This window comes from Rhipicephalus sanguineus, chromosome 1 (genome assembly GCF_013339695.2).
Source record: "Rhipicephalus sanguineus isolate Rsan-2018 chromosome 1, BIME_Rsan_1.4, whole genome shotgun sequence".
Taxonomy (NCBI): Eukaryota; Metazoa; Arthropoda; class Arachnida; order Ixodida; family Ixodidae; genus Rhipicephalus; species Rhipicephalus sanguineus.
In genome coordinates, this window is record NC_051176.1 from 322337627 (window position 1) to 322362269 (window position 24643).

At 47.1% G+C, this 24643-nt stretch overlaps 1 protein-coding gene across 1 annotated transcript in view; it reads left to right on the forward strand.

Moving 5' to 3' along the window:
- LOC119379495 (N-acetylneuraminate 9-O-acetyltransferase) overlaps nt 1–23096 on the forward strand; it is a gene marked incomplete at its 5' end in the record, with an annotated part of 402877 nt that extends 379781 nt beyond the window's left edge. Inside the window, 1 exon segment of the mRNA XM_037648795.2 lies at nt 22818–23096. Within this exon segment, the coding sequence (XP_037504723.1) occupies nt 22818–23069 (252 nt within the window).
- Nucleotides 23097–24643: the final 1547 nt, after the last annotated feature.

Genomic DNA, 24643 nt, shown 5'->3' on the forward strand with positions numbered 1-24643 from the left:
CAGGCGCGGGATGGTGACTGTGGCGCAATTCTTCACATTGAGCGAAACGTTACGGATGACGCTGGAGAAATGTGGAAGTGGTACACGCACACTCATATGTTGAAGAGTCGCATATATATTATAAAACCAGTTGTTTACAGTTGCGTAACGATGCCAACAGCAACATGGGTGTTGCCAACACCAGACGCGGTAAGCTAATATGTAATGCTTATATTCTTCTATACTGGATAGCGCGAATCCGAACAGGACAAAGGAACACAGATGCAAAGGACAGGCGTTGCTCGCAACTAAGATTCATTTAGGAAATTTTCCCTCGATATATGGTTGGCAGCCGAGTGGCACGCGCAGGCGCAACAGCTGCAGTTGATACAGGTGTCATTCCACGCCAAACGTCCCAGACATTGCGCTCGACCCTCTCCAATTGTATTGTAAAAAATTGTGGACGTTCATATCAGTGCACTATTTGCCCTCGGAAAGTATTTTTCGGAAAAAAAAAATTTTCTTGTCTGTTACAGTGATTTGAATTTTGCCATAGCGGGTGAAACATAGGTTGCGAAAAAATACTCTAAAAAATACAATACTTTACGGAACGCCTTAAATATCTGCTGTTTACTTGAAAAGGAATGGCACTATCTTATTATCACCCATTGATGACCACTACTTTGTCTCATGATGTGCTTTGTGGTGAAGCAATGCTGCCATTCTGCGCCCATTTTGATTATTTTTTTAAAAATTCTACGAATATTACAGACAAAATAGGACTATATCACATGGCTGGATAGTTGGCATTAAGCGTGTCAAAAAAGTATTGAAGTCGATGACCGCGTAGTTTCAATGTGGAAGGGGCGCAAACATTGAAAAATGTGTGAAATGCTCCACGTTCAGGCCCATGTAGCGTGGTGATGCAGTCCAAGTAAAAATGCACGCTTGGTCTCGTTGGGAAGAGTAAACAAAGGAGATTTATTTGTGAAAGTTTAATCGGAGTGTTTTTCGTTTTTGGCGAGAAACAAAATTTTATGTTGAGCATTCGCGGCGTGCCTGAGCGCGGGCCCGTAAGTCCGCTTCACTGCGTCGCCACTGTTCCTTGGGGCAACGGAAGTATGCAGCGCCCACGCGGGTGGCACGATCGTGTGCTACTGTGAGTTTTCACGTTGCTGAAAACTTGCAAACAGTGTATATGGCTGGCAGAATGTTTCGGAAGGGCACTAAAGGCTGCCGGTTAGTAGTCGGAGGAGAGCACGATTTCATTGCCACGTCACTGCATGCACACGTACGACAGGCGCAGAGCTTGGGTTGTGTTTTCGATCTCTGCGGAGGTTGCAGTTCTTACTTCCGTTGCCGACGTATGGTCTTCGCCACTTGAAATGCCTGTGTTGCTGAGTAGGTGGTGAGCCCGGTATTAAGAGTGGTCAGTGATGATGGCACGAAAAGGTGAAACGTGCGCGTATCTTTGAGGGAGATTGTAGACTCAAACCTTGCTGAGAGCTCAACTTTCTGCTACGCTGCATGAGATGCTTTCATCTTAGTAATCGCCTTGCGATTACTAAGCGAAGGCGATAGACATTTAAAAGGATGAAGCCGCCTTAAAGGCGGCTTCGTCCTTCTGTATATTTATCGCTTTCGGTTTCCGTCGCACAGGCTCTCCGTCTAAAATATGACATGATAGCAGTATACTCACCATTCGCAATGTTTATCTTACGCGCTGCCAAGGGATGCGGCCGAAAGACGAACCTTCGAGTGCCGCGTGCTCGCTCGGCGACGCGATCACCGGAGCAAAGTTCACCTCTGCCGAAGATCCGAGCGTAAGAATACGTAGCACCATTCGGCTCCGAGGCACGAATGGCGCGAGTCACGTTCAAGCGAGCTGCCCATAAAAAAGAATTATGAGTGTATTCCCGGTGCCAGTTAGCCACTTTTATTATATAATAATATATTTTAAACGAACCATCCCTCGTTTTCCCTGATACTTCGTCGGCGGTACTGCGGAATGCCGAAGAATGCGTGTCGAAACGTGAAAACTCACAGCAGCACACGATAGTGCCACCCGCGTGGGCGCTGCATACTTCCGTTGCCCCAAGGAACAGTGGCGGCGCAGTGAAGCGGACCTACGGGCCCGCGCCCAGGCACGCCGCGAACGCTCAACATAAATTTTTGTTTCTCGCCAAAAACAAAAAACACTCCTATTAAACTTACACAAATAAATCTCCTTTGTTTACTCTTCCCAACGAGACCAAGCATGCATTTTTACTTGGACTGCATCACCACTCTACATGTGCCTGAACGTGGAGCATTTCACACATTTTTCAATGTTTGCGCCCCTTCCAATTCGAAACTACTCAGTCATCGACTTCAATACTTTTTTGACACACTTACTGCCAACTATCCAGCCATGTGATATAGTCCTATTTTGTCTGTAATATTCGTATAATTTTTAAAAAATAGTCAAAATGGGCACAGAATTGCAGCATTGCTTCACCACAAAGCACATCGTGAGACAAAGTAGTGGTCGTCAATGGGTGATAATAAGATAGTGCCATTCCTTTTCAAGTAAACAGCAGATATTTAAGGCGTTCCATAAAGTATTGTATTTTTTAGAGTATTTTTTCGCAACCTATGTTTCACCCACTACGGCAAAATTCAAATCACTGTAACAGACAAGAAAATTTTTTTTTCTAAAAAATACTTTCCGAGGGCAAATAGTGCACTGATATGAACGTCCACAATTTTTTACAATACAATTGGAGAGGGTCGAGCGCAATGTCTGGGACGTTTGGCGTGGAATGACCCACAGTTGCGTTACAGTTGTTATGCTTATACTTGTCCGTTATGACGGAGAATGCACGCACGTTTCACGAACCTGTGTGTATGTGTGTGAGGGGTTCTTGAACAAGGTCCTCATCACCGTGATCAGTGAGCACCAGCAGCTCGACTGAACTTTTTAATCAGATCCGTACGTGATCACGGCTACGAGGGGTCTAAGTGTAGTGAAGTGCGAGGTATAGCGCAGGTGGCGGAAATCCTGGATTCCTCTTACGATGAAATGATCTATGATGCCTCCTGTCCTGGACGTGGCAGCGAGGTCTTTCGATGCCCTGTCCACATCCAAGCCGTCGTTCACTCAGTACCAGGACGCGGCGTTGTTGAGTCTTGATAAGTCAATGTTGAAGTCATTGGTACTGATGAGAGGCCTGTTTCTATCGGCAGATTTATCGTAGGGAAGCATCCACCCCGCTTTTTGTTGTAATCCACGTAGTCCACTTTGCTGACCACGTGGACGAGTTGATAGTCTTTCAGGGGTGTTATGTCATCAGCTCCCTCACTTTCCTTGCGTCGGCCGCGGTGGTGTAGCGGTTACAGCGCTCAGCTGCTGACTCGAAGGTCGCGGGTTCGATCCAAGCCGCGGCCGTCGCATTTCGATGGCGGCAAAATGCTAGATGCCCGGGTACTGCGCGATCTCGGTGCACTGTAAAGAATACCAGATGGTGAAAATTTCCGGAGCCCTTCGCTATGGCGTCTCTCATAATAATATCGGTGGTTTTAGGACATAAAACCCCGACAGATAATATTATTATCACTTTCCTTGTGTGTCAATATGTGTGTTCGCCGTTACTGTGTTGGTTGAGACTGTATCCCCTGGCGCACATACCCGCATAACATGAACTCTGATATGCGGGTATGTGCCACACGTGACTGAGAGAAAGGGTTTCATGATGTACGCGACAGGCATGTTGCGTTATTCATGTCATGAACAGTGAATCGCGTTCGCCATACACTGATCCCCTGCTATGCCAATTTTGGTATACTACAAGTTATGGAGACGACCAGGAGAGCGCCCAGACATAGGCGGCTAGATAGATAGATAGATAGATAGATAGATAGATAGATAGATAGATAGATAGATAGATAGATAGATAGATAGATAGATAGATAGATAGATAGATAGATAGAAACGGCCAAAGTGCCTGAGGTTCGCTAAGAAATGCTTCGCATTTAATAATAACTGAAGAGGTTAATCCAGAGCACTCAACTGCATGAGCCCTTAGTTTTGCATTATCGAGTGAAATATGGAGTTGTCCTGAGATGATTTGTTCCATGAGATTTGCAATGAATCGAAATGTTTCTAGCTCTTCAGAAGAGCCCCATAATAATTATTCAGGTGCTTGAATGTTAGTGGAATTTGGTTCTGCAAATTGCATTAACATTCAGCAAATTTCACTAACGCAGTTAGTGCAAATTGCAGTAACGCTGACTGCAGCTGCAGTTACATCGGCGAAACTGTCTACTTCACCAGGAGATTTAAGGAACAATAAAGGGGCTTGAGCAACAACAGGAAAGTGTCAAACGCCCTTGCTGAGCACGCGGATAATCACGGTCACTTCATTGATTGGGACAACGCCGCTATAATAGCCAAGGAAAATAATTCGACCACGAGGCTACTTTTGGAATCTGTTTTTACCAGACGACTGAGGACTCTATCAGCAGGACAGATGGGAATCTACCTGCCAGTTACACCCTTTCATTACGTCAAAATTTAGGATAAAAAGCGACACACGGCTCTTGCCTGCTTAGTGTGGACAAGGAACCCGTATGGGTCCCGAAACGTCTCTGTGTTCTTCACCTTGACTTGGTCAGTGACCGCATCTACATCCTCAATTCGCTTCTCTAGAGCACTCTAAGGTGTAAAATTAGCTGCTCCAGAGTGCTCCCAGATGCAAAGTATCTGCTCCAAAGTGCTAGATAGAAATTTTTGCTGCTCCAATATGCTCCAAAATGGAAATTTTGGTGCTCCAAAAATTGCTCCAAATGAGAAGTCTTCGGTAGCATCAATTTGAAACCAATTGGAAGGTGTAGGAGACGTTAATTGTACTGTTTTAAATGTATCATTGTACTAATTGTGATGTAGATATGTAGAAAGTAAAGTGGACGAAAAGACAACTTGCCGCCGTCAGGGACCGAACCTGCAACCTTTGTATAACGCGTCCAATGCTCTACCGTAGCTCAGTTGGTACTATGACCACTATCTAGTAGTCTTCCCTGACATTTGGAGTTTGGTAGGGTGTTGCATACAGCGCATGATAATGAAGGCGTGCACTAGGCGTACCAAGTTTGTTTCTTTCATGGCAGAGTGACAACTGGATACGCTTTAGATAATTTTGTCACATCATTTGTTTGGCATATGGTTTAGCGTGTGTATGGTGTATTGCACAGTTCTTTTTTCTATCTGGGCATTGCTGTCACCTACGCACAGCATGATGCCATCAGCTTACAGGCCATACTGTAGTGCTTTCATGCTATTCAGTTCTTCCAGTAAGCGTATGCATTAAGCAGAAAGGGAGACGGAACCAGTCCCCAAGGTGTTCGCCAGCCTTTGAATTCTATGTCACCTGATCTGATATGGCGTGTTTATGATTACCATCACATGGTACACACGGGTGTCCTTACATTCATGTAGGTATGTTTACCTGTTGTAGCTATAACAGCCTTGTGTGTGATGTTGTCAAAGGCCTTCATGAGACTCATTCTAACGATTGATTTGGTATGCAAGAGCTGCAATCACACGTCTATTATTTAGGGTTCAATTTGTAGCATAATGTTGTTTCCGGACAGCTTGGGCCTGAACCTGCTGACATTATGCAGGAAAAGATCTCAGTCATCAGTGCCACGTCAAGCTACGTACGTAGCTTTTGGCTTGGCATGACCATTTCAGCATGGCAATAAATTAACATTGATGTGACTTTATTGTGCTTGGTCGTGTAAGAATTACATGATAAATAGGCTTGCCTGTGCATGATGCTAATGAAATGGGCTCGAGATTATCTAGTTGCACCTCTTTTCTTGGCTTTGGGATTATTACCATCTGTGCAGTTTACCACTTATGTAGGTGGCTGTCTTGCTTGCCAGTATTTATTTATTTCTTTATTTGAAAGTACCAGGGCCACGTGGGCATTCGAATCGTATATCATTGGAATCGATCAGATACCGGGTGGGAGCCATGATAGAATCATCACAAAGCTTTTGTCACATCTTGTTAATGATTCTGGCAGGGCTGGGCATGGATTACATGCAGAACCTAATAAGTTTCACCCTGTCCTCCCCTCAGTTATCGGACTGTTTAGGTCCCAGTTTTTCTTCCCAGCTGCACGGGTAATTGTTCAATTGGTTGTACAACTTAAGTATCCCGACTGTATTTCTTTTAATGTCTTCCTCAGTATGTGATAACTGTTAACGAGAAAAAAAAACATCTCATGTATCCATGTATTTTATCTGGGCAGAGGAAGAAATGGACACAGTTACTCACAGGCTTGTACAGTATTAGAAAGGAGAGGATGCCCCTTTTATGCTGCAACTTCTGGTAATTAAAGTTACAACGTCGAATAGAAGCGCATATATCTATCGGTAAAAAGGACGGCCGAGAGCAGTGACAATAATTTGAGAGGCACTAGCGCTTTGCCATGGCCGCGGATTTATGACGCAAGGTTTAACGACCTTGGGAGAACTAGTATATACGAGTGAACGCTGTGGAAATTCTCCTACTTGCAGCTTTTTTTAGCATCGTGCCTTTGTTGCTAACTGCGTAGATTGTGCAAGTGAGCGTCTGTTTTCATTGCATTTGAGGCGGTGTCATCGGTGACAAGGGTCCGCCGTTAGATTATGGCACTGCTTTCCCCCTCCCCATTGTCGGTACTGCGCACTTCTATGACATGAAGAGGAAGAACCTTTATTCTTGAACTACACGTCTGCACGTCGCGAGCAATGGTCTGATCGCCGTGAGCGTGCCGCGCTGTTGCCGCGACAGGTTCCCTACCTGAACCATCGCATTAGGGACGTGTGCGAGGACGCCGTGTTCTTGCAAGTTGACGTGCACACACCTTGAAACGCTGCGATGTCACGCGGGACGCGACCTAGCGCAGATGGGCTGATTGTTGCTATGAGATGTGGCAGCAATAACTGAATTTCAACTATTTTACAGGTTAAAGCCCCTCTATGCAGCGTTTCGGGCGTCCATGACCGCAACCAAACAACTCATGCTGCTTCAGAACAGAACGTAACCGTGCAAATCCTTTGTTAACGCCACAATGCGGAAAACTGAAACCACATGGGCAAAAGTATATGTTTGAGTCGTCTGCTGGTGATAGTCGCCGCCATCGAAGACATTTGCTGCACCGAACGGTTGCCAGCACTTCGCGAACATCCCGTCGGCCAATCAGCGTGTGTATGCTGTCCGCTCCTGCGGTCCCACCGAGGACGGCTGCCGCGTCCGGAACGCTCGAAAGGCGGAACGGAACAGACAAACTGAGCGGATCTGGACGGGTGGTTGCAGCGCGGTACGGCCTTAAGCAGGGAGGGATGGCACCATGGAGGAAGGAAAAACTAAGGAGAGGCCCTATCGTATCCCAATGCATTGCGAAAAGTGTGGCGGAAGTGACGTCTGATTTATGGGGCAAACAAACCGGTATGGGGCAAACAAAACAGCAGACGCCCCGCGGCGTGCTCTCCGCGGTGGTTCGCTTCTGCTCGAATCTGTAGTCACGGCGTAAACTTAGCGCGTATTGTGCGGTTCATACGGAGTAAAATGTTGCAAGCAGACGTTTACCAGGCTGTTCGTGCGTGGCAGGCCCGAGCGCTGCGTGCTGAAATTCTTCGAGGAGCGTTTTTGTGCAACAGTACAGAATACCGGTACGTGCCGTGATCAAAAACGTTCAGCCCCTGCATCATCGTATTCTAACTCACCTAGCAGTAACTTACGCGTTCTGCTGGGCGTTAGGCCTTCCCTTTCTTTTCTCGTAGCCTGATTTCCAGACCTATTGCCCGATTAGCGGTTCTTCGTTCGTGTATATGGAGTAAGCCTAGTAGATATTCGGCGCAACGCCAACCTATAGTTGACGTAACTTCACATCGAAAAGAGGACACCGCTGTATTGTATACGCGACCGTGCATGTAAAGTTTGTAATTCCAGTGCGCACAGAACACAAGCACGCAGCCAGCGCACACCGCACAATACATATATCACGTCGTCCGATAACAACAACAAAAGTTTATTGCCCTTTTGTTTGAACGACACAGCCTCTAAAACGTACGATGCCTTCAGCGCATGGTATGTACGACGCGTCAGACGCCAAAAACAAAATTGCACGTTTGTTCCGAATTGACAGAATGAGTAACAAGCAACAGAGCGCACATCCGAGAGCTTCGCACGCAAATACCGTGCCTTAGTGATCAGTACTGAAGCGAACGTATACGTAGACATGAAAACTCACACGCGGTACTGTCCTCAGTGCACGCGATTTGCACAGGGTATACGCAACAACTGGGCATTGCGTAGCCAGCGTAGCTTTCCTAAAAAACACACACAGAGAGCAGCATGCGTAAATCGACTACACCGCTTGCACGGCGAAGAACAAACAAACAAATAAAAGGCTGCAAAGTTTCGCGATGCGCGCATGCGCTTGCAAACGTCGCGACGGAAATCGCGAAATGTTCCTTCGCTAGGAGGCGATCCGGGTGTTTGCGATGTGGAGGCTTCACGAATGTGACGGCCTCTCCTTAGTATTCCTTCCTCCATGGATGGCGCGGGGGAAAGAAGTCGTGTCACGCGCGCGTCATGACCTGGAGAACTTTCTTTTTTTTTCTCTGAACGCGCGGCTAACTTTCAGTGAGATCGAGAGCGCGCTCGCAGGCACGTGGCGGCGGGCGCAGTAACTATGCAACCAACGATGCTCAAATTCAGCCAATGGCCGTGAATTTGAGTGTATGGCGCGGTCATTTGAGTACACGGCATAATTTGTAGAGAGAAGGGGCAGCGATTTTTAACTGACTTTGAGAATTAATTGTAAATTCCAGGCTGCGATATAATGTTTTGCTCACCTGTTCTCAGGAGCCTCGACTACCGATCGGCAGCGTTTTCTGCCTATGCTGAAGAAGTATTGCAGGGCCCCTTTAGGTATTTTCATGAGCTACACAGACGTGACTAATATCAAGCATCTTTTTTTTTTTACGTGAGGCGCCCCATCTGGTCACCATGTGTTAAAACATTACCGTAGAGCGAAACACTATACTCCAGAATTGGAGTCCAATAATTATGTATAATAATAATTGTTGCGGTTCAACGTCGCAAAACCACGATGTGATTTTGAGGGATGCCGTAGTGGAGGGCTACGGAAATGTCGACCACCTAGGGTCCCTAACGTGCACTTAAGTCTATGTACAAGGGCCTCACGCATTTCGCCTCCATCGAAAATGTAGCCGCCGCGGCTGGGAAATTGGAGTCCAGATTCAGAAACCCTGACATTTCCTTCATAAATGACTGATATACGAGGCACGGGAAAGGCCTTCTTTCGAATGCTAACTTCAGCTGCTGACATTTTGCTCAAGCTTATGTATGAGGCATCATGTATAGAACAGCTTCGACCCAGCTGTGTTAGCATGCCCTCTGTGTCGCTCTCGAAGAAAAAGCTTGAGTTTTTGCAAAACCAGTGAATTTTATTCTCGCTCCTACTTTTTAGGTTTTAACCCGCTAAAAGTCCTCTTTATTTATACCATTTTATCGTTTGACGACATCCGTTATTTATACCTTTTTAGCTTTTGGAAGACCTTGGTTGTTGAGCCGCATATGCTGCGCCATGGCCACACCGTTTGGTCTTTTTGAATTCCTCCGCATGCCCGTCGACCTACGGAACGCTGGCCAATCATTCTAGCGTGTGTTTTATCGATTTTGTCACCCAATGCTTGCGTTTTTACCTACATCGACAACCTCATTGTCGCAAGGCCTTCCGCTGAAGAACGTCTTCAACACCTGCGCTTGCTGTTCTCTCGCCTTGCCAACAGATGAATTGTCGTCAAGGCCGCCAAAAGTGAATTTGGTTGACAGGAACTCGAGTTCCTTAGACACGTAGTCGACGCGAACAGCATTCGACCGCTGCCGTCCAAGATTCGCGTTGTCGCAGATTTTCCACGACCAACTACGATGACCAAGCTTCGCCAATTTCTCGGTTTCGTAGATTTCTATTGACGGTTTGTACCCGATTGTGCACGACTTGTGGCCCCTCTACACGCTCTGCTAAGCTCAAAACGGAAGCAAGCGTTTCAGTCGACTGAGGACACAGCCCACGCGTTCACAAGAGTTAAGTGCAACGCTACTGAGACATCCCAAACCAGATTAACCCACTCCTATTATGACAGACGCCTCAAACAACGCAGTTGACCGCCTTTTGCAACAATTAATCGATGGTATATGGCATCCAGTCGCTTTCTCTCAAAGAAACGAGCCTGCACAGAGCCGCTACAGCGTGTTCGGCCGCGAGCTACTCACCGCGTAGTTGGCTGTCTGACACTTCCGGCACTTACTCGAAGTCCGTCAGTTTACTGTCTCGACAGACCACAAGCCCCTTGTGCACGCGATCGGCGTCCTGCTACTCGCCTCGCGAGAGCGGACATCTCTCGTACATCTCGGAGTTCACAACTACATTCTGTCATGTCAAAGACACCAAAAACATTCCTGTCGATGTTCTGAGCCGCGTCGATGCAATGTACACACCAACCGCAAAGCCTTCCATCATCGACGTCGCTCTACTGGCCACTCACCAGCGTGACGGCACCGAGCTACGTACCCTCCAACATTCTTCAACGTCCCTGCAATTGGAGGACGTCGTTTTGACTTGATGTGGCGCATTGATAGTCTGTGATACCGGCACACGTCGCATAGTCAAGTCTTCTTTCCGCAGCGGAGTTCTGTCTGCAGTGCTCTGTTGGGCTGGTGGCGTGTTCTGGAGATTTCGTCGCAGCATCGTCGGCGCGGCTGAGGATCTTCGGTATTTCGTCGTACAGCAACCGCACTTTCATAGATTACTGCCCCAAATTTTCCGGATAAGGGCTCGTGGATCGGCCCCGGGTAGGGCCTGTGTACTGCCGGCGCTGCAGTGAGATGTAGCGGCCTGGCGACGGCGATCGGGAAGGTAGTCCACTGCGCTCTTTCGAGGTAGTCGGCGATGTCGCGTGGTCGTTCACCTCGCTGTGGACACGGCGCGTTGATCGTGAGTGATTTTGCGCTACTGGCAGCGGGGGCAGGTGTGGCCTGCTTCCCCGCAGTGGTAAGGTCCTTACGCAGTGGTAGCAGAGCGGGTGGTGTTCAAGGGCGCGCCAATCGTCGGTCTTCCTCGGCGTGTAGCGCTGGCCGACAGGCGGGCGAGATGGCGGCGGCGGCGGCCGGAGCTGGCGACGGAAGCTGGCGACTGCGGTGGTGCGGCGTCTTGGCGCTGTCGCGCGTGTGGGCCGCGACGGCGGACAGCAGCACCGTAAGTCATGGCTTCAGGCTGAGGCTGCGCTTGCTCAGGAACTCCAAGTGTCTGCCGGATTTTTTGTCGTACGATTTCCGCAATCCAGTCCATTTGAGGCTGTGGCGAAGGCAACAGCTTGCGCAGCTCCTCCCGCACGAAGGCTTGGATGGTTTCGCGCAGGTCGTCGTAGCCGAGGGCTTCGACAGCTGCGCTGTCTGGAATCAATAAGCGATGGTACTGTTGGGTGTGCATTTCTAGCGTCTTTTCGATAATTGTTGCCTCCGCGTCGAATATTCCTGAAAAGTTCTGAAAGGCAACAGGGCCGAAATCCTCTACGCGGTCCCTAACCACTTTCATTTGATGATCCTGCGGAATAGAGTAGAAAAGATCTTCTACGTTTACAGAAAAAGCGAAAAAACGCTCCCCCGTTTTTTCATGCTCTTACTTGTAGGATTTTGGCCCTGTCGCCTTCCAGAACTTTTTGGGAATTTCTATCGACAATTTTCTGGAAATGCTTAGATTTTACCTCTCGTCTACAGTTGTTGATTTTAACGGTGGTGCCTTTGTGCAGAAGGATGGTATATGTATAGGCTCACGCAATGCACCAGTTTTAAGTGATTTGTTTTTATCCGATTTTGACAACAGAGTGAACGCATACGTTGACAAACTTCCGTTGCAAAGATTTTTAGATATGTAGATGATTTCTTAATTTTAATGAAAGGCTTTGACATGGACGCTAAGGATGCAGTCGTGGACAATGTGCTGGAAGCATTTAAAGCACGTTTTGTGGTGGGCTAAGGTTTACACATGAGATGCCAGTCGATGGGTGCTTACAATCCTTTAATAGGATTGATAGGCGGGCGAGTTGGAACTTATCCATCTTTGCGCAGCGCACGAAATTGACAAGGACACAAGAGAAGAGGACGGGACAAGCGCTGATCTTCAACTGAAAGATTTTATTTGAAAAGACAAATATATATACTGAAACACACGTGCCACGCAAGATTACACTCGATCAATGAAACGGATTTCTTGCTCCGATAATGAGACTGATGGCTGACTTATACAAACACTATCGCACTTAGCCATGTGGTACGCCTCTGAAATCTCACGTGTGCGTTGATTATGATGGCGAGTGATGATGGACGTTTGTTCAAAGGAAGGCATGCACCCGCAATCCCGGCAGTGGCTGGCGAGGTGAGACGAAACACCCCCCTTCAAAGAATTCGCATGCTCGCGCAGCCGAACATTAATACATCTGGCAGTCTGTCCGATGTGGACAGACCCGCAGGTACAAGGAATCTTATATACCACCCCTTCTAAACACGCGGTGTACTTCTTAACATGTAAGATTGAGCAGGCATTATCACCTGCCCTTGCAACCCCATTTGCGCGTCTTTCAATCTTGCCACACAGGCTGCCCAATTTGATGCCACCCGAAAAAACAACATCATCCTCATACTGACCCGCAAGATTCTTTTCTCTATGCGAAATGGCATGTACATACGGAATCACAGCAAACCGTTTTCGGTCGCATTGTGAAGTTGGTATCTGGTTGTCAGATTGCGCAGATTGCGCATTAGATTTTATTCTCTTTAGCAAACGCTCAGAGGTAGTTGCCAGAAAAGAAGTGGGGAAGCCGGCTGCCATTAGCCGATCACACTGATTCTGGAAGCTTTCGTCTATGGTATGATGACATGATTTTGAGATGGCCGAGAACAAACAGGAGGTGGCAATACCGTTTTTTAGAAGTTTTGAATGGGCCGATGTGAAGTTTAGGAGGGGCTTCACCGATCGTGGAGCGTAAATCCAACAAACATGCTCACTTTTAAATCGCACATTTAGGTCAAGAAACTGGAGTTCATTTTTATGGTTGGGAACTTCGCACGTGAAAACAAGACCATTCCCCCTTTCCCTAAATGCTTTGAGAATGTTGACCATACCATGGGTGCCGCCCTCGCTTTCCATGAAGACTAAGTAATCATCTACATACCTAAATATATGTGTGCCCCAACCCTCGAAATCTCGCTCGAGATCGCGGTCTATCCTACTCAACAAAATATCACTGAGAACAGGGGCAACTCTTGAGCCTATGCAGACACCCGAGGCCTGAACAAACAAATCCCCTTGCCATGATACAAATGTAGAATCAAGATAGAAACGGAGAAGTTCAAGAAAACTTTGCACTGATATACCATATTTATCAACAAACCGCGTCTCGTCATTTAGTTCAGTTATGGTTTCCTTAACACACTGCAACAGAAAATTATGCGGTAAAGAACAAAACAAGTCTTGGATATCAACACTGAAGGCAGTCATTTTTTTGTTCTTACTGCCCAGGAAATCAACAACCTTTTGCGAGTTGCTAACCAAGAACGGATCTACAACAGTTAACCAGCTTAGGTGGGTCTGTAGATAGCCCGAGATAACATGCTGTCATGAGCCATGCTCCGACACGATTGCCCGAAAAGGAATTTCAGGTTGGTGTGTCTTGGCGGTGAAGAAAACCTGCAAGTGCAGGCTTTTGGAATTCTTCACCAAGGACCGCAGCCGTTCAAGCTTGAGTTCCGACAACAAAGCAAGTGCCTGCTTTTTGACAGATCCCGGCCTGCAAGCGACTGGTTTGAAGTTTTTTTGAATTGCGAGGACAGCCTTATCCTGAAACATGCCCGCAGGCATCACAACGAACGACCCTTCCTTGTCAGACACCAAAAGCCGCAAATTACTGACGGCAAAAGAACTAACTAATCTTCGCGAATGTTCGTCTCGACTGGGACGCGTATTATGCTTGGAAACCACATCAATCCAGTGTTTTAAACACAAGGATCGGTTGGGCTCCGAAACCTGGTTAGCGACAGAATGAGTCATTGCCAATTTTTCCGTGGCAGTGAACCTTCGTTCAAAGGCATGTTTGGGACCGAGCCCCACAATCTTACGGTCCTTTTCGTCAATGTGAGCGCCTCCAAGAAGTATAACCCGCCCTGTACCTTACAATCCTTGATCTCCGCATCAGCTTTACAGAACGTACACTCTGCTGGGCATATTGCCCGCGAAGTAAAAAGTCAATCCTCAACTATAATTCGGCCCACTCTAAAACTGTCAAAAGGGGAATAGCCGTGAATAGCCTTCGAGCCGCCTTTCACAAATCCTGTGAGCACCAGGTGGCATGCAGTGTAGTTCACCAATTCAATAGACTGCGAAGCGCCGGGTATATATTGTCGGTAGCGGAGAGCCTCATTTCAGGGGGGAAGCAGGCACGACCAACCGCTGGGCTTAGTGAGCATACAAGGCAGGTGCGCCCTGTACCAGTGCCGTACATGCACAGGGTGTCGCACCGCCTGAAAAAGGCAGCACTGAAATTCGGCGTCTCAGTTGTTTTCACTGCACCGAGAAAACTTTCTGGGATATGTGTCGCATGGTGAATGCTACGGAGGGTGCTCGAGCCTGTGACAAAAAGCATGTCACGCGCTTCGTGGAATGCTCAGTCGCAGTGGTTTACATGATTCCACTGTCGTGCGGAATGTGCTACATCGGCCAGACGGGTCGTTGTTTAAACGACCGTCTGAGGGAACACCGGGCATCCGTCAGTGCTGTCGCTGCCGCTGGCCATTTTGCTGTCCATTGCCGAAGGTGCGCGTGCACAGCACAGTTTCACTGCGCTCGCGTGCTCAGGCGGTTGCGAGGGCAATCAGACAGAGAGATCTACGAGGCCTTCTGCATAAGAAAAGGGCATGATTGGTGTGTAAGTGCACCGTCGCTGGCACTCTAGGGATGGTAAAATCGATGAAAGATTAATCGATTAAAGGTCCACAATTAATCGATTAATCATAATCGATTTGTGCCTTTCGATTAATCGGATTAATCGATTAAAACTATTCGATTAATCGATTACGGCATCCCCCACTCCCGCCCCCAACGTCGCCCCTTGGCCGGAGCGCATGACTGCGAGGCGCGCTATCCTGATAGGCAGACCCTGAACGCTATCCTTAGACGCAGGAAGTTGCAAAGCCGAATACAACTACTTTTTCTGGTTCTATTTGGGATGCCGTCGATCGCGCGCTTCTACGCAATTGCGTTGCACTGGAGTACGATCCGATGAACTAAATCCCTTCTCAGTTCAAGACATACTATAGTAACCCTGTAGTCGATCGCCGCACCAATCCGAATTCACTTGAGACTTGGCACTGCATGCGAACTGGCCTAGATCATGTGTTTGACGTTGCAATGGGGTATTTGCCAATTCCTGCAACGTCAGTAGCATCCGAGCGCCTTTTTTCGCATGCTGGATGTGTGGCGACCCAAAGGAGGTGTCGGTTGTCGCCCGAGCATCTCGTGCAACTGACATTTCTACGCTCAGCAGAAAAAAGCATGTGGTTCGGAGCAGAAAACCCCATGAAACAAAACAAAAGGGGACTGTTCAGAAAGTAAGCAGCACGTGGATTCGCCAAATTTCAAAAGAGAAATTTATTCTTTTCTGTAAATTTCATACGTGCCAGCGCATCGTCTTGTAGCTTATTTTGTTCGTGTTTGGTTTTTGCCGCGCTGTTTCATCGTGTTGCCGCATAAACGCATGTCTGCTTACATTTGATAAACGAGTAGTTTTCGTCACCTGTAGTGTCAATCGCAACTTTCTTTGTATTTTATTCAACCCTCAGATTTTACTCGTTTCTTGTGTAAGTGCGGCATTATAATATGAGCTGCTTATTTCCTCACCGGTTCTTAGTGCCGTTCTGTTTTACTCTTTAGTAAATAAAATATTGTTTACCAATGAAAAAGAGAGAGAAAACATATTATAGGGCAGAGAGGGTGGCCTGAGCTGGTACGCCGCTGCTTGCTACTCTGCGCCGGGGAAAACGCAACGGGGCAAAAAGAGTGATGAAGTACGATGATGGGGAGATGATTAGGTAATCCGTGTATACATAATAAGACACGTTTGCTAGCGTAAAGAGGAGAAGGACGCTAGTGACCATCTTTTATTATGTTGTATACCAACTAGCTCAACTGTCCGTCTTAAAGGGTATATACCATTTTCATAATTGTTGAGCTAACTTTTCTACGATGCAGTTAGCCTAAATAATGGCAGCTAGTCACTTTTTCAAACAGGGTGTTCAAGCGCGGTTTGCTTGCGCTGGGACGCGGAAAGTGTAGACTCGGCTCTCTTGACACAAACATGCATAATAGACAAACGCCAGCATGCGCAACTACGACCTCGTCTCCTCTTGAAGCACGAAAGTTGCTGCCATTAGTTGAGAGAAAATGTAGCGCAGGAATGCGCACTCGCGAATTGTGAAAAGGGTCTTATAGACCCTTTATGTAATCCGCAATTTTACGCGTGGGCTTGCCGAACGTCTATAGCATCCAGTGCATTACTATTGAAGAAGTGACCTTGTAGCATTTAGCAGTACTGTATGGTCGCATATTAGGGAGAAATACAGCTTTCATTTAGAGGCCCCCGTCTTCTGCTGTGACAAGGACAGTCGCGAAATTTATGCTATAATGTCTGGTACACTAGCTAGCGCTCACAGTTCAGGATGTACGCACGATTGAAAAGGTGTGAGTGGCGCCGTGTTACGGCAAAGATCACGTGAAACCTGCGGAGTATACTGGCGCAGCTGCTGTTTTTTCTAGCCGGGAGGTAGAAACTGATGTCAGTCTATTTCCCGCAATACTAATTGGAACTAACAGACAGTGATGCCAAGAAAAGTATAGGGGATGTTATTTGTAATAATTGGGACATCAATGTGAAGAAAGTAAAGTGGACGAAAAGATAACTTGCCGCCCGCAGGGGCCGAACTTGCGACCTTCGAATAACGCGTCCGATGCTCACCACTGAGCTACGGCGGCAGTCATCCCCCCGTCCACTTCATAGGGTACACATGTGCATTTAAACCTAGGAGTGTTAGCGCCGATCACAGCCATGGCGTCGTGTGGAACACTCTTTTTCTGCCATTTGGCGTCACGTAGCAAGTGACCTTTTTTTACGAGCTGGCAGCTGACCAATAATCCCTCGCATACTATCTGAAGGCACCAAGTCTGCAAGAACGAGACCCTCGCAATGAATGAAGGAAACAAGGTGACTTTTAAGGGCTCGTTTTTCTTTGTCATACACCCTTCACATCCCCTATACTTTCCTTCGCATTATTTTCTGTTCGTTCTAATTAATATTGTGTCCAACAAAGAAAAACGAGCCCCTAAAAGTAATCTTTCCTTCATTCATAGTGAGGGTCTCGTTCCGGCAGACTCAGTGCCTTCAGGTAGTATGCGAGGGATTATTGGTCAGCTAGCAGCTCGTGAAAAGATCACTTGCTAGGTGACGCCAAAAGGCAGAAAAAGAGTGTTCCACAATCGCCGCCATGGCTGCGATCGCAACTGACTAACACTCCTAGATATAAATGCACACGTATACCGTATGAAGTGGACGGGGGATGACCGCTGCCGTAGCTCAGTGGTAGAGCATCGGACGCGTTATTCGAAGGTCGCAGGTTCGGTCCCTTCCGGCGACAAGTTATCTTTCCGTGCACTTTACTTTCTTCAGATTTATATCCCAATTATTACAAATAACATCCCCAATACATTTTCTTGGCAATATTGTCTGTTAGTTCTAATTAATATTGTGCCTAACAAAGAAAAACGCGCCCTTAAATGTCATCTTCTTTCCTCCTATTTCCCGTAGTTGCCTGTACGGATGGTCTGTTTGAGGCCAGTATATTCCTGTCTAATCTCTGCATAGGTGACCTCAAGAAAAAGATCGCGTCAGTCCGCAATTATAGTATTATGTAGGCCTTCCACAATATCTAACCGACAAACCGAGAAAAGATGCCTTGCTTACTAGAGTCGGCATCTTATTTAATTTCTCCTCGTCTCTCTTTTACCTTTCTCGGGATTTCCTCACCCTCCGCCACACTGCATGTTTCAACTGCGACTTTCCAACCAGTGTGGTCCCCGAACGCGCCTCCGGTTTCGATGAGCTCGAGTAGGCAGGCTTCGAGAATATACGACCTGCTGCCGAATAGTCCAGGGATAATGGCCATAGATGCTTGAATCCGCGACATCAACCAACGACGATGGGCCCCTTGTGTCCAGTGTGCGAAGTGTGTATTTTCGCACACTGGACACAAGGGGCCCGTCATCGACACTTTCGAAAGTAGGAATTTCGGACCGTCAGCGCGTCTAATAAAAAGATTTGAGCCCATATCATACACGAACGATGCCTCTCAAACAAAGAGATATCGGTTTTAAAGCTCCCCTTAAAAAGGTCGATTAATCGATTAATCAATTAAAAGATTCCCCCGAAAGCAATTAATCGATTAAAGGCTAAATCGATTAACGATTAACCGATTAAACAATTTAATCGACCATCCCTATGGCACTCAGCAACACGGAGTGCGCATACTTGGAACGTAATCTGCGCATAGAACCGTCGGACTAGATATGACACGATTCATTAACTTATGGCATGTGAAGGAAAAAAGCTGTGACGTTTATGGGGGCGTTTATTGAATGTTTTCTTCCGGGTGGCGCAGCCTGCGATTTCCTGTTTCTTGTCGAAGTAAATGATCAGTTGAAGTTTAGCGCTGCGTCCTGTCTGCTGTTTTTTACCTCGTCATTTTTGTGCTTTTCGCGCTGGTAGATATGTCCTCAGTTAATACCACCAACTAGCCCAACTCGCTTCTCTGACATTGGCTTTACTGCATTCCACCACGAGGAGTGTCAGAGCCGCCCTGGTCGTCGGTGTTGACAATGCTTCTTCAAAATTAAAATAAAGCAAAGCGACAAGCGAGGCCGTGAAAAGAAACCTTGGATGCTCCGGTGGCGTTTTGTTTACCTCTGCCGGCATCGACTTTCGATACACCGAAACGTGGTCATCATCGTCCGAATCTAATGGTTCAGAGAGGGTACACTGCTCTCTGTCGTTGCGGGGATGCTTAGAGGAGAACATAAATTATTCTTCACTCTTCAAGTCGGACAAAACTTGGGTGAACGAGCGTCATCCTTTTTTTCCGAGCGCAGCTGTGGCCGGTACTCGCGCGCCCACACAGACACAGAAGGACGCTATTTTTTAATTCCGGTTGCTAGAATTCTGTCATTTCTCGACGAAAATGCATGCTTTGAGTGAGTTTTTAATTTTTTTACGGAGCCATCTGTCACAGCCAAAGACAATTCGGCAACAAGGGTGGAATGTTTGGCAAGTTGGTGCGGGAACATCTTCATAAAAACTGCGCAGCACGACGAGGCACAAGAAACAACAAAAAAAAAAAACGAGCATTTCTTTCGTGGTGCCTCGTGCTGCTGCGCAGTCTTTAATTCGGCAAAATGGATTGGGTTATCTTGATTGCGGCTGCACGAAACGCTTGTTTTCAGGGTGGACAAGCCCAGCTCGTCTTCTGTGGGAGCTGTAAAAACCGCGTGGATGAGCTCAGGTTGTCTTCCATAGGAAAAGCGCTAACAGTAAATCTTGTCACTCAGTGAACTTCGCTCCCTTTTCTGGACACCATTATCTCAGTACTTGCGGGTTGCGACTGACTAGCGTCAAACGACAACAGATAGCTTGAAGACTGTCTTCGCTAGAGGCTTGGCATGGCTAGAAGCTGCTAATTTTACGAACAGAGATTTAAACGTGTGGTTTAGGCGAGCATAATAATAATAATAGTAACAATAATAATAATAATAATAATAATAATAGTTGGGGTTTAACGTCCCAAAACCACGTAATGATTATGAGAGACGCCGTAGTGGAGGGCTGCGGAAATTTCGACCACCTGGGGTTCTTTAACGTGCACCTAAATCCAGTGATTCCACTCCTGCGCCAAAGTGCGCCAAATTGTATTTACTGCGCCAGCCTGATAATATCGACGAAAATTGCGCCAAACTGCGCCAAAGCCTCGGGTTTGGGGGCGTCTATCACCGGCAATCGCACGGCCGGCGCGTCAGAACATGTGCAGCTTGATCTCGGGGCTGCCAAAGTCGCAACCATGGACCAAGAATTATTCCGCTGAATAAACAGCGCTCGCGCGTGCGTCCCGAATAAGCCACGATGCCATGCACGGTGCCGACGCAGCTTCTGTTCTGCAAGTCGGCTCGACAGCAAAATGCGCTCTCCGCAGAGGCTCGTGACGTCTAGGCCTCTCGGTAACGAAAAAGTGCGACGGCGATTCATCGGCGGACGTCGTCTGTTCTAGAAACGCTGCTGATAGCTCGTTTCAAGCGTCGCAGGGCACGTAAGGAAAGCAATGTTCAGTAATAACTACATGTATGCTGCTAAAATGTCTGTCACTTCTGTTTCCGGACATCGCGGAATGAAATCTGGGATCGCTAGCAGTATATATATGGAACAATATCGAATTTTCCTTGCTTTGCGTTTATGGAAGGGCACGCGAACGGTGGAAACGCGTTCACACTTTTCCTCAGATATACTTTATCCATGGATCTTCATTCGGAAGAGCTTTTTCGTAATTGCTTATACCAGCACGTCCGAGTTTAATCACTCTGCGGTTAATACCCCCTAAAAGGCCCCGCCCTTTCGAGTTCACGTGCTAGGGTTCCAATTCGAATTTTTTGCTTGCTTTGTGAAAATGTCATCTCATTAATAAAAGCATATATCCTGGTCGGAGCAGCCGCAAATACGCAGCTGTCAGTAGCGGGCCCGTCGCTGACGGCCCACAGTGAAGCGGCTACCCCATGTTACACGTCCGCCCCTCGCTTTCGGGGGTCAATAGCTGACGGGTAAAAAAACTCAGTTTCGCTTAAGGGCGAAGCAATGAATGCGCGATACCAACAAATTGTATGGTGGAGGACAGTTTGGTATGTAAGGCCAGGTTGTTAACGTTCAATACCCAATATGTTTTATCAAACACGAAAATTGACCGTCGGCGGCGTCAATCGATTGATGCAAAAATAATCATGTGATGGCGTCATCATCATGTCATAGATCGTCAAAACTTGTGACGTCATCATGGCGTCATATATCGTGATGTCACGTGATGACGCCATCACGTCATCGTCGCTTTACACTGCTTCCGTAATCGGTGCGCCGATCATGGAGCTAGCGCAAAACCAGGAGAGGTGCAGAAAGCTTGCAGAGATGGAGGGGGAGGATCAACCCATCGATCGAGAAGAAAAAGAACCTGGCTTTCGCCTAGGACTTTTCTTAGGGGAATGCATTAGGGACAGTGTGGCTCTTTGGCATTGAGGCACTGCTGTACATCACGGCGTTTGTCTACAATGTCTGCTGATAACCACATAGATGTATTTAGAGTGTTATTTCATAAAGTGCAATTTTATTGATCTGGTATTCTGTTTATTTGCTAGTGTCGAAAATAATCGCCGAAGAGGTTAATTCAGAACACTCAACTGCATGAGCCCTTATTTTTTCATTAGCGAGTGAAGTATGGAGTTCTCCGGAGTTGATTTTTTCCATGAGATTTGCAATGAATCGAAATATTTCTAGCCTTCATAAGAGCCCCATAGTAATATTCCGGTGCTTGAATGTTATTGCAATATGCTTCTGTAGTGCACTCCATGATGTAAAATTCGCTGCTCCAGAGTGCTCCCAGATGCAAAATGATCTGCTCCAAAGTGCTCCAACATGAAAATTTTGCTGCTCCAAAGTGCTCCAAAACGGAAATTTTGCTGCTCCAAAAATTGCTCCAAATCAGAAGTCCTCGGTAGCATCAGAGTAAATCTAATAACGCGGACCTCAAACATTTTAACCTCCATCGAAAATGCAGCCGCCGCATCTGGGATTCGATTTCGCGACCTTCGGGTCAGCAGTCGAGTGCCATAACCACTAGTCCACCGTGGCGGGGACAAGTGAGCAGATATCAGTGTTGTTAATTCCGTTTATAACCGGCATTGGTGCAGCAAAAGAACGTTTTATATGCCTAACTTGGAAAGAAAGCTGTCGTGGTGGTACAGTGTTTACGGTGCTTGGCTGCTGACACGAAGGCCGCAGGCTCAACCTCGGCCGCGGCGGTCGTGGTTTTGGAAGGTAAAGCCCTGCCAGTTAATTTTAATAATTTGGAAAGAAATTGCGTTCACGGTAGCCCATTAATGCACAGTCTGTTAAGGGCCAGTTTCGTTGCATTAGGAAACTGTTGGGCCAAATTAAGTATACGAAAGTGGGTTGCATGCCTGTCTGTTGCAGCGAGCTCAGGCTGTATCTTGAATTTCTTTTTTAGGTTCTCATCCGCTAACTCTAGCTGAGCCCTTGTCAGCATCCAAGGTGGTCCACTCTGGAGATTTGAAAGCTCAGTACCAAAGCTCAAAAGCAATCTTGTCAGTGAACCTTTCTGCAAACGATCACTGGCTATGTAGCCCATTTCAGTGGATATCTTAGAACTTGGGCCATGTGCTGCTTATCAACGGCAATAAAGCCCTTGAAAATTTCTGCAGCGCAGGGCGAAACCGAACATGAATTGGGATATACACATATTGTCTGAGTGACAGTGTGTCTAGAGGGGTGTACGAATGAGGAATACTAATTGCATTAACATTCATTGTGACATTATGAGAACATTTTGTGATGATTATGCTGGGTGGGCACAGCTGTTCATTGCGCAGTACCACATCTGGCTGGCGGCAGACACCCATGGAGTGCTGGTCCTGGTGCCTGGCTACCCTGTGCTGAATGTTATGGTCACTTCTCTTGTGCTGGTGTGCGTGGCTCACGAGGTGCATGTTCTGACGGGATGCCTCATGCCGCTGGCTGTGCCAGCTGACTGGAAGTACCTGGTGCGCAATGTGGTCGTCTTTGGCCTACTCCTGGTACCCATTGGTGTCCACGATGGCATGTTCTGAAATAAATGTATGTTGTTATTACCTAGGATGAAACCGTGGCGTGTTTATGCAAAAGTGATTTATTACTACTGTGAACTAGGTTACTTGTAGTGCAGGGGCAGGGAGCTGCTCGATATTTCATTGTGTTCTGTTGCACGAACATCCAGTGCAGCATTGCTCGAGTTTCTCACCTGTTAGGATTAATTGGTGCTCACTCAAATCACAGACTCATGCCCACTCATACACACTACCATTAAATTGCAAGCATGTGCACCTTTTGCATCTCTACTTACATTGAAGTTTATGGGTGCACTTGCTGACACTGGTGACGCTCTCCCTCAGTTCGTTTCGTTCAAATCAACAGTCGTTCGCATCCATTCAGTCACTGACAGTCACTCGAGTTTGTACTGATTTCCATTCCACAACTCACTTTTTGTTGGCTCGCACAGGCTGAAATCAGACGGTGTACTCAAAAAACGCCAGGCCTGCGCGGAAAGCGCAACACAGTCAAAGCGAAAGCTCGAAGAGCGGCACGTCTAGAGCCCGTTGCAAACTCTTGTGACTACTAATACAAGTACACTAGCAACGTACCCTCTACACCACAAATCATAATTTTTGTGAAGTTGGGAAGCACCCACCAAGACATTATTCGTCATTCTGCGAAGAAGCGAGCTGCCATCTGTAAGGCACGGTGTGCACTTTGTCGATGCGACGGTTGATGACGATAAAGAATTATGGCTGAGCCCTTTGTAATGGGTTGGAAGCTTTAAACTACCCAATATTTGCGTAATTCGCATTGTGTGACGTCCGGTCGTTATTTAGCTCTCCCACCACGCTTTATAGCATACGTTTACGTGAGAAAGAGAGAGAAGGAATTAACTTTATTGAGACCCTGAGCAAATGGATCTTGGGAGCCTTATGGGCTTCCTTGGCAACCAGTAGAAGTGCACTTGCGAGGAACGCACTACGCTATAAATCATCATAGTTTTTGTGAAGTAGGGAAGCAGCCACTATGCAATTTTTCGTCATTCTGCGGAGAACCGTGGTACTCGCTAAACACGTGTAAGTCATTATGTGCACTTTGTTGATGCTGTGGCTGATGACGATGAAGAATCACGGCAGAGGCCTTTGTAATGGGTTGGAGGCATTCAGCAATCCACTCGTTGCGCAATTCGCATTGTGTGACGCCTGGTTACAGAATTCGCATTGTGTGAAGCCTGGTGGTTGTTGTAGTTTTCTACCACACTACATTACATATGCTAATGTGGTTCCTTCCCGACATCAAGCCTGTAAAGGGTTTTTTTGCAAAGCAGTTTCAAGCACCGGCATGGCTCTGAAGGAGGATATCGAATATGCCTTTCTAGAGTGCCGGGATGCGGCGTTTTATTAGGACGTGCTCCAGCGCACTCTAAAGAAAGAACTGCCTCTGGATCCTTATAGCGTAAGGTTTGTATCAATACAAAGTCCATATGATATGATAATGATCCTGGGTCTCCATGGATTGCGGAAAACGCGTATGCAGGGTACGCCACGCAGATGTGCATGTGAAATCTTCGAGAGGCAATTTCATTGACAGTGTTGTGCAAATCGGGAAT